We start from the raw sequence: 19,745 nt of genomic DNA, 5'->3' as shown, positions 1-19,745 counted from the left end.
TATTTTCTTCATTATTTTTGTTTGTTTTTAATTTTTTTTTACTGTTTTGATAATAGTGTTTCCTTTTTTTAATTTATTAAAATTTTTTTCAATGATTTATTAAAACAACTGTGTTTAATCGATTTTTATTTTTCAATATTATTTTATGGATAAAATTGAGTTTATATTTAATTGTTTAGTACCTTTAATACATTTTTTATTTGCGTACTATTTTTTCTTCCATTTTCTTTCATTTTTTTTTTTTTCATTATACCGGCATTTTTGTACTCTACTCTAAAAGGTAAGATATGTGAGAATTTATTATTAAATTTGTAACTTTTAGCTCCCGGTTGCAATGAATGGATAAAATTTTATATATGTAACCCAGGGACCAAAATATACTCACATACTATATTCTAGTCTATAGTCTAGTCTATAGTCTAGTCTATAGTCTAGTCTATAGTCTAGTCTATAGTCTAGTCTATAGTCTAGTCTATAGTCTAGTCTATAGTCTAGTCTATAGTCTAGTCTATAGTCTAGTCTATAGTCTAGTCTATAGTCTAGTCTATAGTCTAGTCTATAGTCTAGTCTATAGTCTAGTCTATAGTCTAGTCTATAGTCTAGTCTATAGTCTAGTCTATAGTCTAGTCTATAGTCTAGTCTATAGTCTAGTCTATAGTCTAGTCTATAGTCTAGTCTATAGTCTAGTCTATAGTCTAGTCTATAGTCTAGTCTATAGTCTAGTCTATAGTCTAGTCTATAGTCTAGTCTATGGTCTAGTCTATAGTCTAGTCTATAGTCTAGTCTATAGTCTAGTCTATAGTCTAGTCTATAGTCTAGTCTATAGTCTAGTCTATAGTCTAGTCTATAGTCTAGTCTATAGTCTAGTCTATAGTCTAGTCTATAGTCTAGTCTATAGTCTAGTCTATAGTCTAGTCTATAGTCTAGTCTATAGTCTAGTCTATAGTCTAGTCTATAGTCTAGTCTATAGTCTAGTCTATAGTCTAGTCTATAGTCTAGTCTATAGTCTAGTCTATAGTCTAGTCTATAGTCTAGTCTATAGTCTAGTCTATAGTCTAGTCTATAGTCTAGTCTTAGTCTCTATAGTCTAGTCTATAGTCTAGTCTATAGTCTAGTCTATAGTCTAGTCTATAGTCTAGTCTATAGTCTAGTCTATAGTCTAGTCTATAGTCTAGTCTATAGTCTAGTCTATAGTCTAGTCTATAGTCTAGTCTATAGTCTAGTCTATAGTCTAGTCTATAGTCTAGTCTATAGTCTAGTCTATAGTCTAGTCTATAGTCTAGTCTATAGTCTAGTCTATAGTCTAGTCTATAGTCTAGTCTATAGTCTAGTCTAGTCTATAGTCTAGTCTATAGTCTAGTCTATAGTCTAGTCTATAGTCTAGTCTATAGTCTAGTCTATAGTCTAGTCTATAGTCTAGTCTATAGTCTAGTCTATAGTCTAGTCTATAGTCTAGTCTATAGTCTAGTCTATAGTCTAGTCTATAGTCTAGTCTATAGTCTAGTCTATAGTCTAGTCTATAGTCTAGTCTATAGTCTAGTCTATAGTCTAGTCTATAGTCTAGTCTATAGTCTAGTCTATAGTCTAGTCTATAGTCTAGTCTATAGTCTAGTCTATAGTCTAGTCTATAGTCTAGTCTATAGTCTAGTCTATAGTCTAGTCTATAGTCTAGTCTATAGTCTAGTCTATAGTCTAGTCTATAGTCTAGTCTATAGTCTAGTCTATAGTCTAGTCTATAGTCTAGTCTATAGACTATAGTCTAGTCTATAGTCTAGTCTATAGTCTAGTCTATAGTCTAGTCTATAGTCTAGTCTATAGTCTAGTCTATAGTCTAGTCTATAGTCTAGTCTATAGTCTAGTCTATAGTCTAGTCTATAGTCTAGTCTATAGTCTAGTCTATAGTCTAGTCTATAGTCTAGTCTATAGTCTAGTCTATAGTCTAGTCTATAGTCTAGTCTATAGTCTAGTCTATAGTCTAGTCTATAGTCTAGTCTATAGTCTAGTCTATAGTCTAGTCTATAGTCTAGTCTATAGTCTAGTCTATAGTCTAGTCTATAGTCTAGTCTATAGTCTAGTCTATAGTCTAGTCTATAGTCTAGTCTATAGTCTAGTCTATAGTCTAGTCTATAGTCTAGTCTATAGTCTAGTCTATAGTCTAGTCTATCTAGTCTATAGTCTAGTCTATAGTCTAGTCTATAGTCTAGTCTATAGTCTAGTCTATAGTCTAGTCTATAGTCTAGTCTATAGTCTAGTCTATAGTCTAGTCTATAGTCAAGTCTATAGTCTAGTCTATAGTCTAGTCTTTAGTCTAGTCTTTAGTCTTTAGTCTAGTCTATAGTCTAGTCTATAGTCCAGTCTATAGTCCAGTCTATAGTCTAGTCTATAGTCCAGTCTATAGTCTAGTCTATAGTCTAGTCTATAGTCTAGTCTATAGTCTAGTCTATAGTCTAGTCTATAGTCTAGTCTATAGTCTAGTCTATAGTCTAGTCTATAGTCTAGTCTATAGTCTAGTCTATTGTCTAGTCTATAGACTATAGTCTAGTCTATAGACTATAGTCTAGTCTATAGTCTAGTCTATAGTCTAGTCTATAGTCTAGTCTATAGTCTAGTCTATAGTCTAGTCTATAGTCTAGTCTATAGTCTAGTCTATAGTCTAGTCTATAGTCTAGTCTATAGTCTAGTCTATGTCTTTAGTCTAGTCTATAGTCTAGTCTATAGTCCAGTCTATAGTCCAGTCTATAGTCTAGTCTATAGTCCAGTCTATAGTCTAGTCTATAGTATATTTAAAACCAGCAGATCCGATATAAATAATGGAGATACCCTGTAAAACTAATTGGAGTACATGATCCGTTAGGTACATAAGATAAGCTAGCTACTCCTATCATTTTAGCAAAGCAGTAGTTTTGGAATTAGTCTGATGTGATAAATGTTTGGATTATTTGGATTAGCTGGATCAGTCTAGTGCTTACACCAGCTGGATCATATAAGGGTGAAGGCCAGGATATTTGCGCAAAATTTTCCATGTACTAGACGGATAGACATCATATTCTTGAACTTTTTTACAGCGAAGACCACACATGCTTTCGACGCCTTGGTAAGTCCGTCTTTCTACGATTTTCTTGGACTATTATCGTAAATTGATAACTGATTTAGAAAACTCGGTACCCTTGTTCAAACGTCAATTTATTCATAATGATTTTACTGAGTATACTGATAATATACATATGTATGTATGTCAAAAAGTGTAACAACAGTATGAGCAGTATGAGGTTCTTATTCATAATTGTATAGTTTATTTCAGTTTATCTTTTAAAATACCCGGAAAATAGTTAAAAAGAGTTTCCGTAACATGGAAATATGGGTTTAAAGGAAATAATACAACCTATGTTAAGTTTAATTCTCAATAATCATTAGTAATTTTTTTCGTAATTTGATTTGACTCCAGTAAGTATGCTTTTGTTTTTTAATTAAATATTATAATTTGTTATTGCTTTAATTTATAGATTAACTTAAAAATTAACAAAACTGCATATATGAATAGGGTACAACATTGGTCGTATTTGAATAACCAATCAATTGCTTACTTTTGTTTTTTTATGGTTTTGTTGTATATATTTCTCTGTTCTGTTTTGTTTGTTGTTTGTGTTGCTTGTTCTTGTTGTTGTTATTATTATTATTATTATTTTGTTTTGCTTTTGCCACAAAGCTTTACTTTACTTTGATTTCGACGCAATTTCAATATAAAATTTTCGCACACACACACATACCACCTTCTTCTTCTCCTTTGCGCCACAACTACACAAACACACTTACACTCTCGAACAATTTTTTTGTTGTTTTGTTTCTTGAACGCCTTCACACACCCTGTTTTTTATACTTTTGTTTGGTTTTTTAATACAAAATATTTTTTATTAATAATTTCTATTAATATTTACAACGAATTGTGTTTAATGACAGACACTTTAATGAAATATATGTTCTTTTTACACGTTTATGTTGGGAATTAGAATTTGAAATAAATTCATATCATTTCATCATAATTTTCTTCAACAACAAGAAAACATTTTTCCTTAAACTTTTATTTAATTTGTATTTAAATAATTCAGCATTCTTAAGTAATTTTTTTATTGCTTTCCAATTTCAATTCAATGTTTAAACGCGGTTTTTTAATGAATTGAAACCCAATAAGAGCAAACATTTTAAAAATGCACTTTAATTCTTTGTTTTCATTTATTTTTTTATTTTATTCTTTTTTTTTTCAATTTCTTCTTTTAATTTACTCATTTACGTATGCGTAACGCGAAATTCCGTGCAAATACTTTATACGCCGATGAAGAACTGAACTTGACTGAATGAAGTAGAAAAAACACAGTTGAAAACTTCTCAAACATACACCGACCGACCAACCGGCCTGCTGCTGCTGTTGCTGCAATTGTTCTTGTTGTTGTTGATTCAACTTTGAGCGTTATATCTCGTTATTTGCCTCATTTTACATTTATTGCTGTTGTTGTTATTGTTTTGTACCTACACAGATACTTTTTGTTGTTGTTATTTTTATAGTCATATTCTATGAATGATATTTATAGTGTTGCCGCAGTAAATTAAAACAATTTTACACAACTGGGGATGCTTTGTTTATTAGTGTAAAATCGGATAAGGGGAAGCCGTACCGGAAATCGATTTGGACACATCTAGTACACATTCATATATGTGTATATGTGCATACATATCGAGCCCTTTTCGCACAAAAGACGTAACCGACAAAAACTAAATTTTACAGGAGAGCATTTTTTTTAATTATCTTCGAAGTAGGACATAGCATTATTCCAAAACTCCGTTAATAAATGTTATTACATCTAAAATGTAGGATGCAGTTTGTTTCGATTTTATATTGACGCTATATCCGATTTTTTTGTCGCTTACGTCTTTTTTGCCGAGACAAATTTTTATGATATAAACAATGTTGAGGCGGTTACGTCTAAATTCTCTGTCTAAAAAAATTAATTTTTGTTTATATCTCTATATATTATGCATAAATCTGAAAATTAAGATTGTAATAAATATTTTTTCATAAGATTTTAAGATCATCTAGCGATGTCTGTACTTCAGTCTTTTTGTTGAAAACCGGATGGGTTCCGAACGTTATGAGCTAGAGTGATGAAAATCTCCAAAATTGCTTATTGATGACAAATGTTGTTTTGTGTTAATAATGGGCAAAATCGGTTGATGATTTCACTTAGCCCCCATACAAGTGCCCCCCCCCCCATTTATAGTTAAAACATTCATAAATATGTTGTTTATGTAGCAATCGCTATAAAATGTTGAAGAAGTCAGTTATATACATATACCTGTAAATTATGTTGGGAAGTATGACAGATGTCAGGCAATATTTGACCCTATCGACCCTTTAAGACAATGATTTTATGACCATAGCTGTCTTAAAAATATCAGTATAGCAACGAAATTTGATGTATGATGATGTTTTAGGATGGGTTCCTATGCCCCTCATACAGAAAATAAATTTACAGTTAATAAATCTTTCAAAAATTAAGAAAGTATGATGAAATTCTACAAAAAACATTTGTTTTCAAAACTAATCACGCGTTTAAATTCTATAGACCTCGGTGCACAATTAACCAAATCCCTCGTTAAAGGCCGTATTCTGAAAATCACCCTGATGTCCACATTAATATCCATACATGGTAGTACAATTCACCATATATCGAATAAATAAGTAAATTCTGGTACTATTGATTCATTAAGAGTCCATATACAGGTCCGCCTTCCGAAATCCACAAATTTACAACCAAATATAAGATTTGGTTAAATATTAGTAATATAAATGCAATGTAATTAGTAATTAGAATGAACTAAATTCATAAAAAATTAAAGAAAATTATAAATTTCAGCACATAAATTGCAATGGCATAGTGATAATTACATGATTTTATTACAATTATACTCAGATATGTTGCATTTCATTCACAAACAAATTTAATACGTTAATTTGTTCAAAATTTTTCTATGAATTTAATATATTTTAAAAGAAAATTTAGACGTAACCGACACCTTGCTGTTACAAAATTCATAAACAGAAAATAAATGTGTATTTACGTCTTTTTTCTTTTTCTTGTAAAGTTGAAACCATTGGATCTGTAGCTACGAAATTTTCAGAGATGATGCTAAAAGACCTAAATTATCGATTTCTATAAAAAAACGAAAATCGAAAATCAAGTCGCTTACGTCCATTTTGCAAAAAGACCTCGATATGTAAATTTGTAATTTCGAGATGTCTTCGGAATATAAATCTTGAATTATAAATAAAGGAATATTTATTTATTATTGAAGACATTTTAAATGTTCCCATATTTCTTTGATTATTCTCTAATTGGCAACACTTTTTATCCACATACTTTTGTACCGGCAAATTGTATTTACACTTATTTTTCTATTTTTGCATAATATTCGCTCAATTATACATATGTATGTTTATATCTGACCGTCTCTCTCTGAGTTTATGTCTGTTTTTCTGCAAGCTCAACATAGTTGTTGTTGTGTCCTCACAACAACCCAGCGGTAAAAATATACATTATGTACTCGCTTATCTAAGTGATATTTCGTGGCAGTCAGTGGTGATGCTTTCACTTATGCTTCTACTTAGATTTAACATAAAAGTGTCCTAGGCTGCCACATCGATGTGCTCTCGCTTAGAATGTAAGCCACAATATCATTAGGACAAATTAAAATTTCACTTACATAATGTGTGGAGTTCTAAGCGAAGTTAATGAGACGCCTATAAACGCTTGCAAATAGTAATGTAATGTATGTAGATTACAATCCTATTTGCATTTGTCTTCCCTTTTTGTTATAGAAAAAAAATATATTTTTTTATATTTATTTTAAAATTATGTAAGTTTATTTAAAAATGATTATCAAATAATAAACATGTATTATAGTTAATACAATAAAAATATAATTAAACAATTTTAACGAAGATAAATGAAATTAATTTTAATTTTCTTTTGAAACTTTCGGCCATCTTCCTTTACAGATCCTGTAAACAATCAGTATTAAAACTAGAATGTATGAAATAAATTTACACCAATTTTTAAATCCATTTCTGCCGTTTAGATCACCACAATTATTTTAAATTTTTACAATAAAATAACTTTTTTAACAAAACACAACTTCACTTACAAAAGATCAACTTTAAACTGATACAAAAAGATTCTTCTTTTCATGTAGTATACAAAAGAAAAATAAAACGGTACTTTAGGTTTTTTTTAAGAAATAAAACAAAAAACAAAATGAAAAAGGCAGCTAACTCTCTGCTTAAATCGTAATCTATGTTATAATTAAAGTGCATGATATGTTGGATTACGCATACATTGCACTCTAAGTACTTAGATTGCTCGCTTAGAACGTCATACTGATGTCATCGAATATTATCTAAGTACTTTGTTTCATTTACCGCTGGGAATTCATTATTTGTAAACGCGTTTGTGCTTAACGTACATTTTTATGTATGTATGTACCTGTGCGTGTGTGTCTGTCATCTGTTAAGTACTTTTCTTTAGTTAACTTTCAGCTTAGTGATTAGAGTTACCAGATAGTTATATTTAAGAACATTTTATTTGCCTCGAAAATTTCGTTTAGAAGTTATTCTTTGAAATATTATTTATGTTGCGGTTTTACCATAGCAGCGTATGAGTAATTTATATTATTTATAATAAGTAACCGTAAGCCAATGCAGTGACGTACAAACATTTCAAAATAATTTTTAAAAATTTAATACAACCCAGGAAAAATCTGTTCAAAAAAATAATAGTTGTACCTAGTTCAAGTGTAAGCAGAACCATTTTACATTTTTCAAGAGCATTCACTGAACTAGTAATTACGCCCTTACTTAAAACTCGATCTCTGGAACGTTGTAGTCTTTCTAAAGTACTTATGAGGAGTTTTCACGAAACCAGTACTTTGGCACTAGTTATGTATATGTACATACATACATTGGTAATACACATAATGGTGCATATTTAACTACAGACAGGTATAAATCGGTAAATTTGACACCTATTAATTATTACAACAAATAATAGGAAACTTATAGTTCTGCATTTCTTATTATACCCTAAACTCCTATAGAGGGGAGGGTATTATGCGTTTGTGTTGATGTTTGTAACGCACAAAAATATTTGTCCTACACCCACCTTAAAGTATACCCATCGACTCAAAATCACTTTCTGAGTCCATTAAGACATGTCCGTCCGGCTGGCTGTTCATGTAAACCTTGTGCGCAAGATATTTTGATACAATTTAGACCATACGAGTTTTTCGGCACAAGGACGATGCCTATTGAAAATGGTTGAAATCGGTCTATTATTTCCTAGCCCCCATACAACCTGACCTTCCTATTTGGGGTGTTTTACTCATAACTACGTCAAATATACTACTATTTAGCAAAAAATTTGGCTCAACTAAGTTTTAAATAGACATAAATGATGTCGATTTTTATAATGATCGGCGTAGTTTGACCCTATCTTAAACTTCTAAAAGTTGACTTATAACCATTAGTATCGAGATGAAATTCAGCATAACTATCCTTTATATAAAAATATGTACATCCCTTCTCTCAATTTGTTGAGGATCGGTCCATATTTGACCCTAACTTCCATATAAAGCCTCTTTTAGAAAATTAAGGTAAAATTCAACATAAAAGTTCCTGTATAAAAAATAAATAATTTTTAAAATATACTCATGGTGTAGGTTATCATATGGTCGGCCATGCCCGACTATACTTTCCTACTTATTTTTGGCTACATTTGTTTATCACAAAAAATTATCAAATTGTTTAATGATTATTAAATGCTAATGAAAGTTTTTAACTACCGGCATTCAATTTTAACTTTTTGGTAACTCATCTTTAAATAAATATGTAATTTGTAACGTTATCTCTCATTTAGTTAAATTTTTATTATTTCTCTTTAACAAATACTTTTAGCCTCTCTTATTATTGAATATCAAATTTTCTTAAAACAAAGCAAATTATGCAATAAAAATGGGAAACGGCATGAATGAATATTGTTGCCGTTGTTTTATAAAGCAAGCATTTAAAGGAAATGCATTTATGCAGTGTTGCCAGATATAAATGTTAGATTCTGTTTAATTTTTTAGTGGGGAGGGTATATTGGATTTGTGCTGATGTTTGTAACATACCAAAATATTCGTCCTAGACCCACCTTAACGTATACCAATCGGCTTAGAATCGTTTTCTGAGTCGATTAAGCTATGTCCGTCCGTCCGTCTGGCTGGCTGTCCATGTAAACCTTGTGCGTAAGGTACAGGTCGCAATTTTCAAGATAATTGGATGAAATTTGGCACGCACGTTTTATTTGACCTAAGGACGAAGCCTATTGAAAATGGTTAAAATCGGTCCATTATTTCACCTAGCCCCCATACAACAGAACCCCCCGAAAAGGGCTTCTGAGCTCATAATTATGTTAAATATACAGATATATCGATAAAATACGGCATAACTAAGTTTTATAGAAGTCTTGATGACCCTGCCAAATTTCATAAAGATCGGGCCACATTTGACCCTAGCTCCCATACAAAGTTCCCTTCAGAAAATTACTTGAATGTCCCAAATTAGCTTATAAACACAAATATCGCGCAAATTCAGCACAATAAAATATTATATCAATATAAATATATTCACAAAATTTTATCGGGCTTGGTCCATATTTGCCCCTAGCCCCCATATAAAGCCTCTTTCAGAAAATTAGTTTTTCATCCATAAATTGCTTAAATGTATCGGAACAAGGGAATATTGAAGATAAATGCTTTATTATGAAAAATAAATCACATTTAATATTCATAACTGGTGTAGGGTATCATATGGTCGGCCACGCCCGACTATAATTTCTTACTTGTTTTTTAAATATTTGTTTAATTTTAAAAATCTAAATTCAATGTGTTGATAAAAAAACTAGCTTTTAGCTGATGGGTATTTATGTTTCGACAGAGCCGAATATAGCATTCTAACTTGTTTTCTATATCTATCTTTTGTATAACATAAAAAACAACAACATTCATGGACCGATTTTGCTTAATTTAAATGGCAAACTTCTCGAAAGCATGCCCGATAGAATTATTGAACATTAGCATCCCTAAGATATCTGAGATCCCCACAAAATTCATTACAACAAAGATCCAGGCTGACGGACATAGATTAATTCATTTCCTCTATTTTTCATTACTATTTTCCAATTGCAAGAACAAGTTTAATATTTGTTTTTAAATCTTTATTTAATTCAATTCAATTTATTCATTCAATATAAATGAATAGCAAACCAAAAAAAGTACCATTTAATTTATAAAATATTTTCTGAATTACTTAATCAAATTACAATTGAATTGAGATGAAAATATAATAAAAATTAATTCATTCATTAAAAGTTTTGTATTCACACAACGATACAAATAATTCCGTAAATTTTTTATATAAAAACACCTTTATACATGCCTGAAATGGTAACTCGTAAGTTAAGAGTTAGATAATTGCTGGAGAAATGGCCAAAGTAACTCAATCGGAGTCAGAAGCTGATGAAGATCGCGCATGTTTCTTGGATTTCTTACGTTTCTTTTTCTTATCGCGCGATTTTTCATCTTTGTCATCGTTGGTAGAGCTAACAGCGGCTGCCACAGCTGCTATAACTGTTAGTTTCTTAAGTTTTTCATGTTCCTCTAATTTTTTGAGTGTTTCTTGCTTTAAACGTTCTAACTGTTCCAATTCTCTAGCAGTTTTTTCCTTTTCCAAATCTTCAATACGTTGTCTTTCGGCACGTTTTTCCTCCTCTTTGGCGATCTCTTTGCGCATGTGATCTTTGAACATTAACAGAGCTTCGGCACGTTTCTGTTGTTTTTCACGGGCAGCTTTTTCCTCGGTCATACTGCCACTAGAGGCGGATGTGTTTTGATCATTCGATTTCTTTGGTGAGGAGTGACGATCGCTAGATTTTCTTTGACGTCGCTCTGTCGAACGAGAGCGTTTAGGTGATCGCGACCTAGAACGATTGCCACGACGTTGATTGCGTGAAGGTGTTCGTGATTTAGATTTTGACCTAGAACGCCGATCACGACTGCGATCTCGTCTATCTCTATCTCCTCCACCACCTTCAATTCTGCCACGATTACGTTGATCACGCCCTGTCGAACGTGAGCGAGAACGACTCCGTGATTGATCACGACGATCCCTTGAACGCCTACGTTCTTGTGGTGAATGTCGACGTAGAGGTGAAAGTGGATAACGATTGCGAAAACGATCACCAGAACGAGAACGACGACGTCGATCGCCAAATGGATTTCCTCTGCGACCACGAAAGTTGTTGCGACGTAGGGGCGAACGGAATCCTTGACGACGCATGGGCATACGTCGGTCATTGCGGAAGGGAGAACGGCGACGTTTTGAACGTGAAGGAGATCTGGAATTAGAACGAGATTTACTACGTGATCGTGCTCTAGATTTTGAACGTGATTTAGAGCGAGAACGCGAATTACGAGCTTTTTTAACCGTCTTCTCCTTTTCCTTTTCTTTTGTTCTTTCTCTTTCCTTTTCCTTTTCCCTTTCACGTTCTTTTTCCTTTGTCGAACTATCCTTACGGTTTCTTTCCTTTTCAGAACGTTCTGTCTTACTTTCATTATTTGAAGTTGATAAAGTCTTATGATTATCTTTCGCAGACGTTGACGAAGTCGTCCGTGCTCTCTTGTTTAAGGACTCATCCAGATCAGCTGTGTTATCTAGTTCTGTTTCGCTATCAGGTTGATGTTCATAGTCTAAGGCATTCAGGTCAACTGACTTTTTACGTTCCGGAGTTTTTTTACGTTCCTGCATACGGGACTGTTCTACTTTTTCTTTGTCTCCCTTTGAGTCTTTACGACTTCTTACACTTTCCTTATCCTTTGTACGCTCTCTTTCTTTTTCACGTTCATCACTGCGCCCACCGCGTTCTTTAGTTCTATTCTTTTCATCCTGTTTGTCATCATGCTGACGCCTGGACACATTACGCTCGGGAGACTCGGCACCTTCAGCATCTTTGTCACCATGTGACAATTCAAAAAATGATTTCTTGGGATTTTTGGCTGCCTCTTCATGACGTTTCTTACGCTCTATTTCACGTCTCCTAATTTCCTCTTCACGCATTTTCTTCTCCTCTTCGATACGCTCCAAGTCTGACATTTTTATAGTACGATTTTGTGCTCGCTTCCAATGAGGCGGCGTAGTACTACGAGAGCGTGAACGAGATGGTGTGCGAAAACGCTAAAAAAATTATTTTTTATTATTTAACTGACACATATGTATGTTTTTCTCTAAAAATAATAACACTTACGAAAACACCTCTGCCTTTTATAATGCGACCGCTGCGTGATGTTGGTACCTTTTTCTTGGACCAACCAAAAGAACTGCGTCCATCATTTTTTTCCTGACGGTCACGTGATGCCTCACGACCATCCTCTTTATCTTGTGATCTTTTAGAACGATCATCGCGCATTAAAAATTTATGAGAAACCTAAGAGTATTAGAATTAAGAATGATTTTCAATATAAGTTAGGTTTTTATATAGAAATTTACTTCTGGGATTTCATCTGGATCGATTTTTGTAACTGTCACTAAAGGATGTATTTCACCTTCTTCATCATCTCCAGTAGCTTCTCCTTCTTCAAGTTCTTTTTCCGATTCAGATCTATAAAATATAATTTGCCACGGTTAATAAAAATAGGTCATTTGAAATTAAGAGTAATTTCTGAAAAAAACTTCGTTGAGTTCCTGCAACTACAAATCTGAATCTTGGTAGATTTACACTCTGGAGATTATTATTCACCCTTTATAGCATTACAATTATGCACTTTCACTATAAGTTTAGCCCATCTAAAGAGAGCATAAATGAATGGAACATAAAAACACAAATCCCAAAAACTCACACGACTACTTGCCATTTCCAGAGCAGGGATTGTATGGTTTTAGTTTGCATTAAACTTAAGTTCAATCTATACTTACTTTTCCTTGTCACTCGACTTGGAACGTTTCTTTTTCTTCTTTTTCTCCTTGCGCTTACTACGTTTTTCAGTCTCAGAGTCACTAGCAGAATCATTCTCACTAGATGAAACAGTAGCAGCCCGTTTCTTTTTCTTCTTGTCTTTTTTAACTATAAACAAAGATAAACATATTTTATACTTAAGCACAAAGAAAAAATGCTGAAATTAAATTACCTTTAACCTGGCGCACTAATTCACCACAATTACTGATAACAGCATCTTGTAAAGGACGTGAATTACGATCGACTGGCAAATCTTCCAATTGGCGTATTAAATCTTGACCCGATAAAACTTCACCGAAAACAACATGAACGCTAAAATAACAAAAAGTATAACTTGTTAATATACAGAAAGCATGCAGCAGAACTAACATCAAAAACTTACTTGTCCAAATGTGGAGCAGGTTGTGTAGTACTATAATGAAAAACAGAAGAAGAGAAAAATATTCTTTACACTTTGTCATTTACTACATTGATTTGTGTTTTTTTTTTATATTTTTGGTGTTGAAATGGTTGAAGAATTGTCTACAGTTTTTTAATTATTTTTGGGTATGAATGCAAAATAATTTCTACATTTTGGGAATTAGAACAAATTCTGATGAAAACAATCAGTGCTGAAGATAGTAACATAGTCATGTTGAGCCTAGACTATTTTACTGCATTATTCCTTAGGAGTTGGTAGACCTGTCGGCAATTTCTATTTTAAAAATGTCCATTTTTTAATTGGTTAAGAGCATCAAATGTTGCTAGCTTAGGTTCCATAGTTTAAGTACTTTTAAAAGTTGTAAGGAAAGTTTAGTGAGACAGGCCCCCGTGCTTTAGCTTAGGATGCCACATAGCTAGATAATAAATAACAATATAATCATGTAATATTTGATTTTTTTTATAAAAAGTTTCTAAAACAAAGGTTACAAAGAACAAAAATAAGAATTTTAAAACAATAATGCTGAAAATAGACTGGAAATTATTATTGGAAATGTTTTGTTTTAAGTATTAATATATACGATGAATGCTTACATAAAGAATTGGGAGCCATTGGTGTTTTTACCACGATTTGCCATGGAAAGTAGAAAAGGACGATCATGTTTGATATCAAAACTTTCATCTGTAATTTAGAGAATAGATTTAGAAATTAGAATTTTAAATTTTAATGATATAATGGAAATAAAAGACTATTTGTAAAGAATAGGATAAATTTAGAGAAATAAAACTTTAGACTAGGATCATAGATTTTAAAATTGTTTGCCAAATATGATTCAGTACATTCTGGAGCTAAGACCCAACTTTTGCAATGTTTTCCGGCAAAAAATTATAACATTTTTTGGAGGTAGTCTGAGATATTTCATCCGCGAGCTACATAAAGTCTTTGGAAAATCTCGGGATAAAATGATATATGATCCATGACTGTTACAGGAATAGTTTAGTACATTAGTATTCAAAATTATGACAGAAAAGAAACATTCTACCATAGGAAGAACGTATGTATATGACTGTAAGGCCAGCGAAGAAATAACGTTACTGTTTGTGTGATAAAATAGTATTCTTCTCATACAAATATATAAAGTTTATTATATAAAAAATCAATAAGACTACAATGCATATTTATTATCTCATAAAAAATCAGCTAAACAAATTAAACTGATTAAATAAAGACTACACATTACTTTGAATTTCCTAATTGTTTATAAACAAAACACAAAAAACATGGCTGCCATAGAAACTTAATGCTTAAAAATTAAAAGAAATACAAAATAAAATAATCAAGATTTTTGCATACAAAATATTTGCACTTACCCTCAAATGTACCACCATAAATAGATTCGCCACCAGTACCATTGCCAGCTGAAAAATCACCAGACTGTATCATAAAATCTTTGACGACACGATGAAATATGACATTTTTGTAGTGCAATTGCTTTCCCGTCACCAGGCCCGTGCCCTTTTCACCCGTACACAATGCACGAAAATTTTCAGCGGTCTTTGGTGCTAAATCGTTATAAAGTTCAAAAACTATACGGCCCACTGGTAGACCACCAAGTGATATGTCAAAGAAACAACGCGGTCTATTTGCACTACTGCCACCGCCACCGCCATTGGTCACCGTCATGGCGATTTTTTCTTTGAACTTTTTTTCGTAAATTTACTTGGAATATGTATGTTTACAATACATGTACTTTGTTTGCTTTAGTATTTGAGAAGTTAAAAGCAAATTTTACAAATTTTTCTTTAATTTATTTTTTTAGTTTGCGCACGAACTGAAAAAAATAAAATTTTTTCCTACTTTTCTCGATTGTCAAATAAAAACTGTGATAATGCTGCCACCAGAGCCCTGCGCCGACAAATATTAACGGCGGCGGCGACTGACACCAAATATGTGGACGGCGGCTTAAAATCGACTGTAAGCCGGCTAAGTTTTCAACTACGTTTAGTTTTTAAATTTTCTACAATTGTAAATATAAACGGAATCCGAGAGATCAGAAAGTGGGATTTTGGAAGCAAATATATTGTTTATAACAACAAAACAGTGCAAGCACAAAAGTTGTGTGAGAAATTATGCAGGGATGGATAAAAAATTCTTAAAAATTAAAAACAAATCCTTTCTCCAAGTTTTACGAGGATCGGCCTATATTTGACCCTATCCTCCATGTAAAACTTCTTGCAGAAGATCAGTTTCTAAAAAATTTTGCATTAAGAAAATGATCAATAACGTAAAAACAAAGATATTTTAGTTATTATTTTTATATATATTTATTTTATTTTGTATAGCAAAATGCTTCTTTATTTTATAAAATTTTTTAATCCAATTCCAATTAAAAAATGAATGTTTTTTAATTGAATTTTCAAATTAACAAATAATAAAGTATTATAAATATCAGTATAAAAAAATAATAATCAACGACCAGTCCTGTCTGTTGTGTAAACCGAATCCGAGTAAATCCTGTCTGTTCTGTAAACCAAATCCTATTAAATTTCTCGTTTAAAAACGAGTTCTCATCATTTTTCTCGTTTTAAAACCTAGTACACAAATCTAGTCGAAAGTAAATCGAATGTAATTTTATTCTGATAAATTAAATAATTATTTTTACTGCGTTTCTTAATTCAATTGTAACTAAATATAAATGCTATGGACATTTTAAACTCTTTTTCATATAAAAGCTGTGTTGCTTTACTTGTCATGTTTGCAGGTTTTTACCAGAAATTGTAAAAGGGAACAAAATTGGGATATAATCATGGAAATAATAATAGTTTCTCTTTGCCAGAACTTGTCGCTTTTAGCCAGGAAATTTTTTTCCGGCAAATAGAAAAAAAATTGTCAAATAAATTATTTGTTTAAAAAGTACATTGAAACAAAAAATGTTTGAAATTTTTTATTTATTGAAAGAGAAATTTAGTTTTTTCTGTTCCAGTACTTTTTACAAGTACGAAGAGAAAATTCATTAATTCCATCATAGTGATAACTTTTGGAATGATGTATTAACTATAAATTGATTTTCTTTAAGAGGGCTATATTGGCGGGCCGATCCTCATAATTTTAGGTTTCATAAATATAAGTTTAGGTTCCTAAAAAGTTTTTTTTGTCGAATTCCATTATTACATCATTACATTACATTTGAAAGCCATTTTTGTGCGTTTTAGTAATTTTCTAAAGGAACATCTCATAAATTTTGGTAGACATATTTTCGTTTCAACAAAACTTATTTTATTATCGTATTATTAAGTCCGTAAAAAACGTTAAAATCAATTTGCTATTAATTGCGATTGTGATGAACCAATTGCGTTCGCATATTGCAGACCTGTTCCAACAGGCCATTCGAAATAAAATCCAAACACATTTCCCCATTTCTTCTAAAGTTATTTCTCCATTCTTGATGTTACAGACGCAAAAGTACAATTTTGAATATATCGAAATGAATATCGCTTTCGAGACAAATGACCTTGAATGTTTAATGATATTTTACGATTTTTTAAATTACTTAAATCAGGGATTTTGAAAAATTAGAGATTAATATGTTTCTAATCTAAATCTTACTTTAATGTTTATTTATACAGATTTACGTTTATAGTAAATGAGCGATATGTAATCGAAAATTTTGAAATCATAAATGTTTTTTGAAAAAGTACAACTAATATTTTTTTATGATCTCCCTAAAATACTTATTGCAATTTCAATGTTTTCTTTAATAAAAATATTTCAATATGTTTTTATTCTTCGAACTACTCTCTATTCGTTCAATGAAATTCTTTTTCGTTTTATTTAAAAATAATTACAGAATGATTTTTTTTTAAATTATAAATTAATTATAGGTCATGTAACGAGGAGTAGCACTAAATTTGGCATAACTCTTAATGACCTTATTGACGGCTTCCAAGAAATCTTTTTCGGTGGCTACCTTGCGGCGTGCACGTATAGCAAACATACCAGCCTCCGTGCAGACCGAACGAATTTCAGCACCAGTCGAATTAGGGCACAAACGGGCCAAAAGCTCAAAACGTATATCACGTTCAACGGACATCGAGCGAGCGTGAATCTTAAAAATATGGGAACGACCTTCCAAATCTGGTAAACCAAATTCTACTTTACGATCCAGACGACCGGGACGCATAAGAGCAGGATCCAAGGTGTCGGGTCTGTTGGTGGCCATAAGCACTTTAATGTTGCCTCTGGGATCAAAACCATCCAATTGATTAATAAGTTCCAACATGGTACGTTGAACTTCATTATCGCCACCAGCACCGTCATCGAAACGCGCACCGCCAATGGCATCGATTTCATCAAAGAAAATCAAACAGGCCTTTTTGGAACGCGCCATTTCGAAAAGTTCTCTCACCATACGAGCACCTTCACCCACATACTTTTGTACCAATTCCGAACCAATAACACGAATAAAACAAGCATCTGTACGGTTGGCCACAGCACGGGCACACAAAGTTTTACCGGTTCCAGGGGGACCAAAGAGCAAAACACCTTTGGGAGGTTCGATACCCAAGTTGACAAACTTTTCGGGATGCAACAAAGGAGTCTCCACCACTTCACGCAATTTCTCAATTTGCTCCTTGCAACCACCCACATCACTATAGGTGACGTCTGGTTTCTCTTCAACCTGCATCATAGTTACTGTGGGATCAATCTTAGGTGGCAGGGGTATATGGATTTGATATTTGTTGCGATCTACACCTACACGCATACCCTCCTCAATATCTGTGGGAGCCACTGAGTCGGCCAAATCTACCACAAATTTGGCAAATTGTTTAACATTGATAATATACTTGGGATCATCGGAGTCGGCATTAATGATTTTAGTGCATCTGGCCACCTGAAGCGGCTGTTCATTTTGCAATATTTGCTTATCGGCGGCCAAATCCCAGAGAGCGGGTGGTGCTAGACCTGTATCACTTTCCTTGATGCCAGTCAATTCATTAACCTGCTTTACAGCTTTTTGTATATCTTCCTCAATGATTTTAATGGCTTTGTGGTACTGACTCTGGCCATAGGTCTTCAATAGTTCAATATCGCCCTCATCCAATGATTTGATTTCTTTTTCTTCCTTTTCTTCGTGCTTAACTTTACGTTGATCGTCTCCTAAGTAATCGGGCATTTTCAGGCTTTATGATTTCTTTTAAATACTTTCTAACAATTAATAATTTTTTGCACAATATACAAAAATGTTTTTCTTTTTTTCGGCTTCACAATGACTATCAAAAATGTTTTGTCAAAATTTGCGAATTGCCAACTTAATAAAAAAATAGTGTTGTCATATGTCAAAAAATAAAAACGCTGACATTAACGATTTGTTGCCATCTGTTTTATAATGAATGATGACAAAAAATCGTTAAAATTAATTCGATTTGAATATAATACACAATGCTCTATTTCCTTACCTATCAACTTTGGATCGAATTTGCCAACCAAATTATGTGTGAATTTATTTCCAAATGAAAACATATCGTCACCTAAAACGCAAACGTCCCTAACTAACCACAAAATCACAATCGATTTTATTGTTGATTCTAATATATTGCATCAAAACAAATGTTCACAAACAAAATTGGACTCCTCGAACCAAAATTTGCGATTTTATTGACAAATAACAAAAGTCGCTATCTACAAAAACATTTAAATATTAAAGGTAAATGTCCAATTTATCCATTCTTCTATACGCCATTGTCAACTTCCATAACAAATGATAGGTTTCACTATTAAACAATTTGTTTATTGAATAACAATAAATCGCGTTGATAGAAACAAAATTTTAAATTTACATAGTTTTTTGCTTTTCCTGTAAAATTTTTAAAATGTTAGATAGGGCCGTTTGCGTTTTAGGTGACGATATGTATTTATTTTTGACACAATGACGAAGCTAGTTGAAATGGTAAACACGGCTTGTGTTTTCACATAGCCTCAATACAAATGTCCTCCGAATTCTCGTACTGATATGCATAAATATGTGAGTTTGACAATCTAGAAACCATACTGTTAAGTTAGGTTAAAATTGGACCATACTTAACTTTAGCCCCACAAAAGACCCCAATCACGCCACCATCCGGATTTATTTTATAAATGTCCAGTTGCATGATATTAATTCTTCTTCCCATTGATATTTTTCCTTTACCAATTAAAATGGAACATATGTATACAAAACATTACATGCA

General features: G+C 32.3%; 2 protein-coding genes across 2 annotated transcripts; both read right to left on the bottom strand.

Annotated features, from left to right (window-relative positions):
* Positions 1-10,298: 10,298 nt before the first annotated feature.
* On the bottom strand, positions 10,299-15,412 carry LOC119609373 (peptidyl-prolyl cis-trans isomerase G). The gene is made up of 8 exons (XM_037964126.1): positions 14,889-15,412; positions 14,112-14,199; positions 13,480-13,509; positions 13,270-13,409; positions 13,058-13,205; positions 12,632-12,743; positions 12,390-12,569; positions 10,299-12,319 (listed from the first exon to the last, which is right to left on the bottom strand). The coding sequence occupies exons 1-8, from the start codon at positions 15,199-15,201 to the stop codon at positions 10,586-10,588; spliced, it is 2,745 nt and encodes a 914-aa protein (XP_037820054.1). The 5' UTR covers positions 15,202-15,412; the 3' UTR covers positions 10,299-10,585.
* Positions 15,413-17,292: 1,880 nt separating this feature from the next.
* Positions 17,293-18,844, bottom strand: LOC119609371 (26S proteasome regulatory subunit 7). Its single transcript, XM_037964125.1, has one exon. It carries the CDS (start codon positions 18,689-18,691, stop codon positions 17,390-17,392), a length of 1,302 nt encoding a protein of 433 aa, XP_037820053.1. The 5' UTR covers positions 18,692-18,844; the 3' UTR covers positions 17,293-17,389.
* Between the last annotated feature and the right edge of the window lie 901 nt (positions 18,845-19,745).

The sequence above is a fragment of the Lucilia sericata genome, unplaced genomic scaffold, assembly GCF_015586225.1.
Source record: "Lucilia sericata isolate MDLA Ls3-8-SP2 unplaced genomic scaffold, ASM1558622v1 Contig000970F_arrow, whole genome shotgun sequence".
NCBI lineage: Eukaryota > Metazoa > Arthropoda > Insecta > Diptera > Calliphoridae > Lucilia > Lucilia sericata.
The sequence above is the reverse complement of the archived record's forward strand: the minus strand, read 5'-3'. Positions and strand labels throughout refer to the sequence as shown.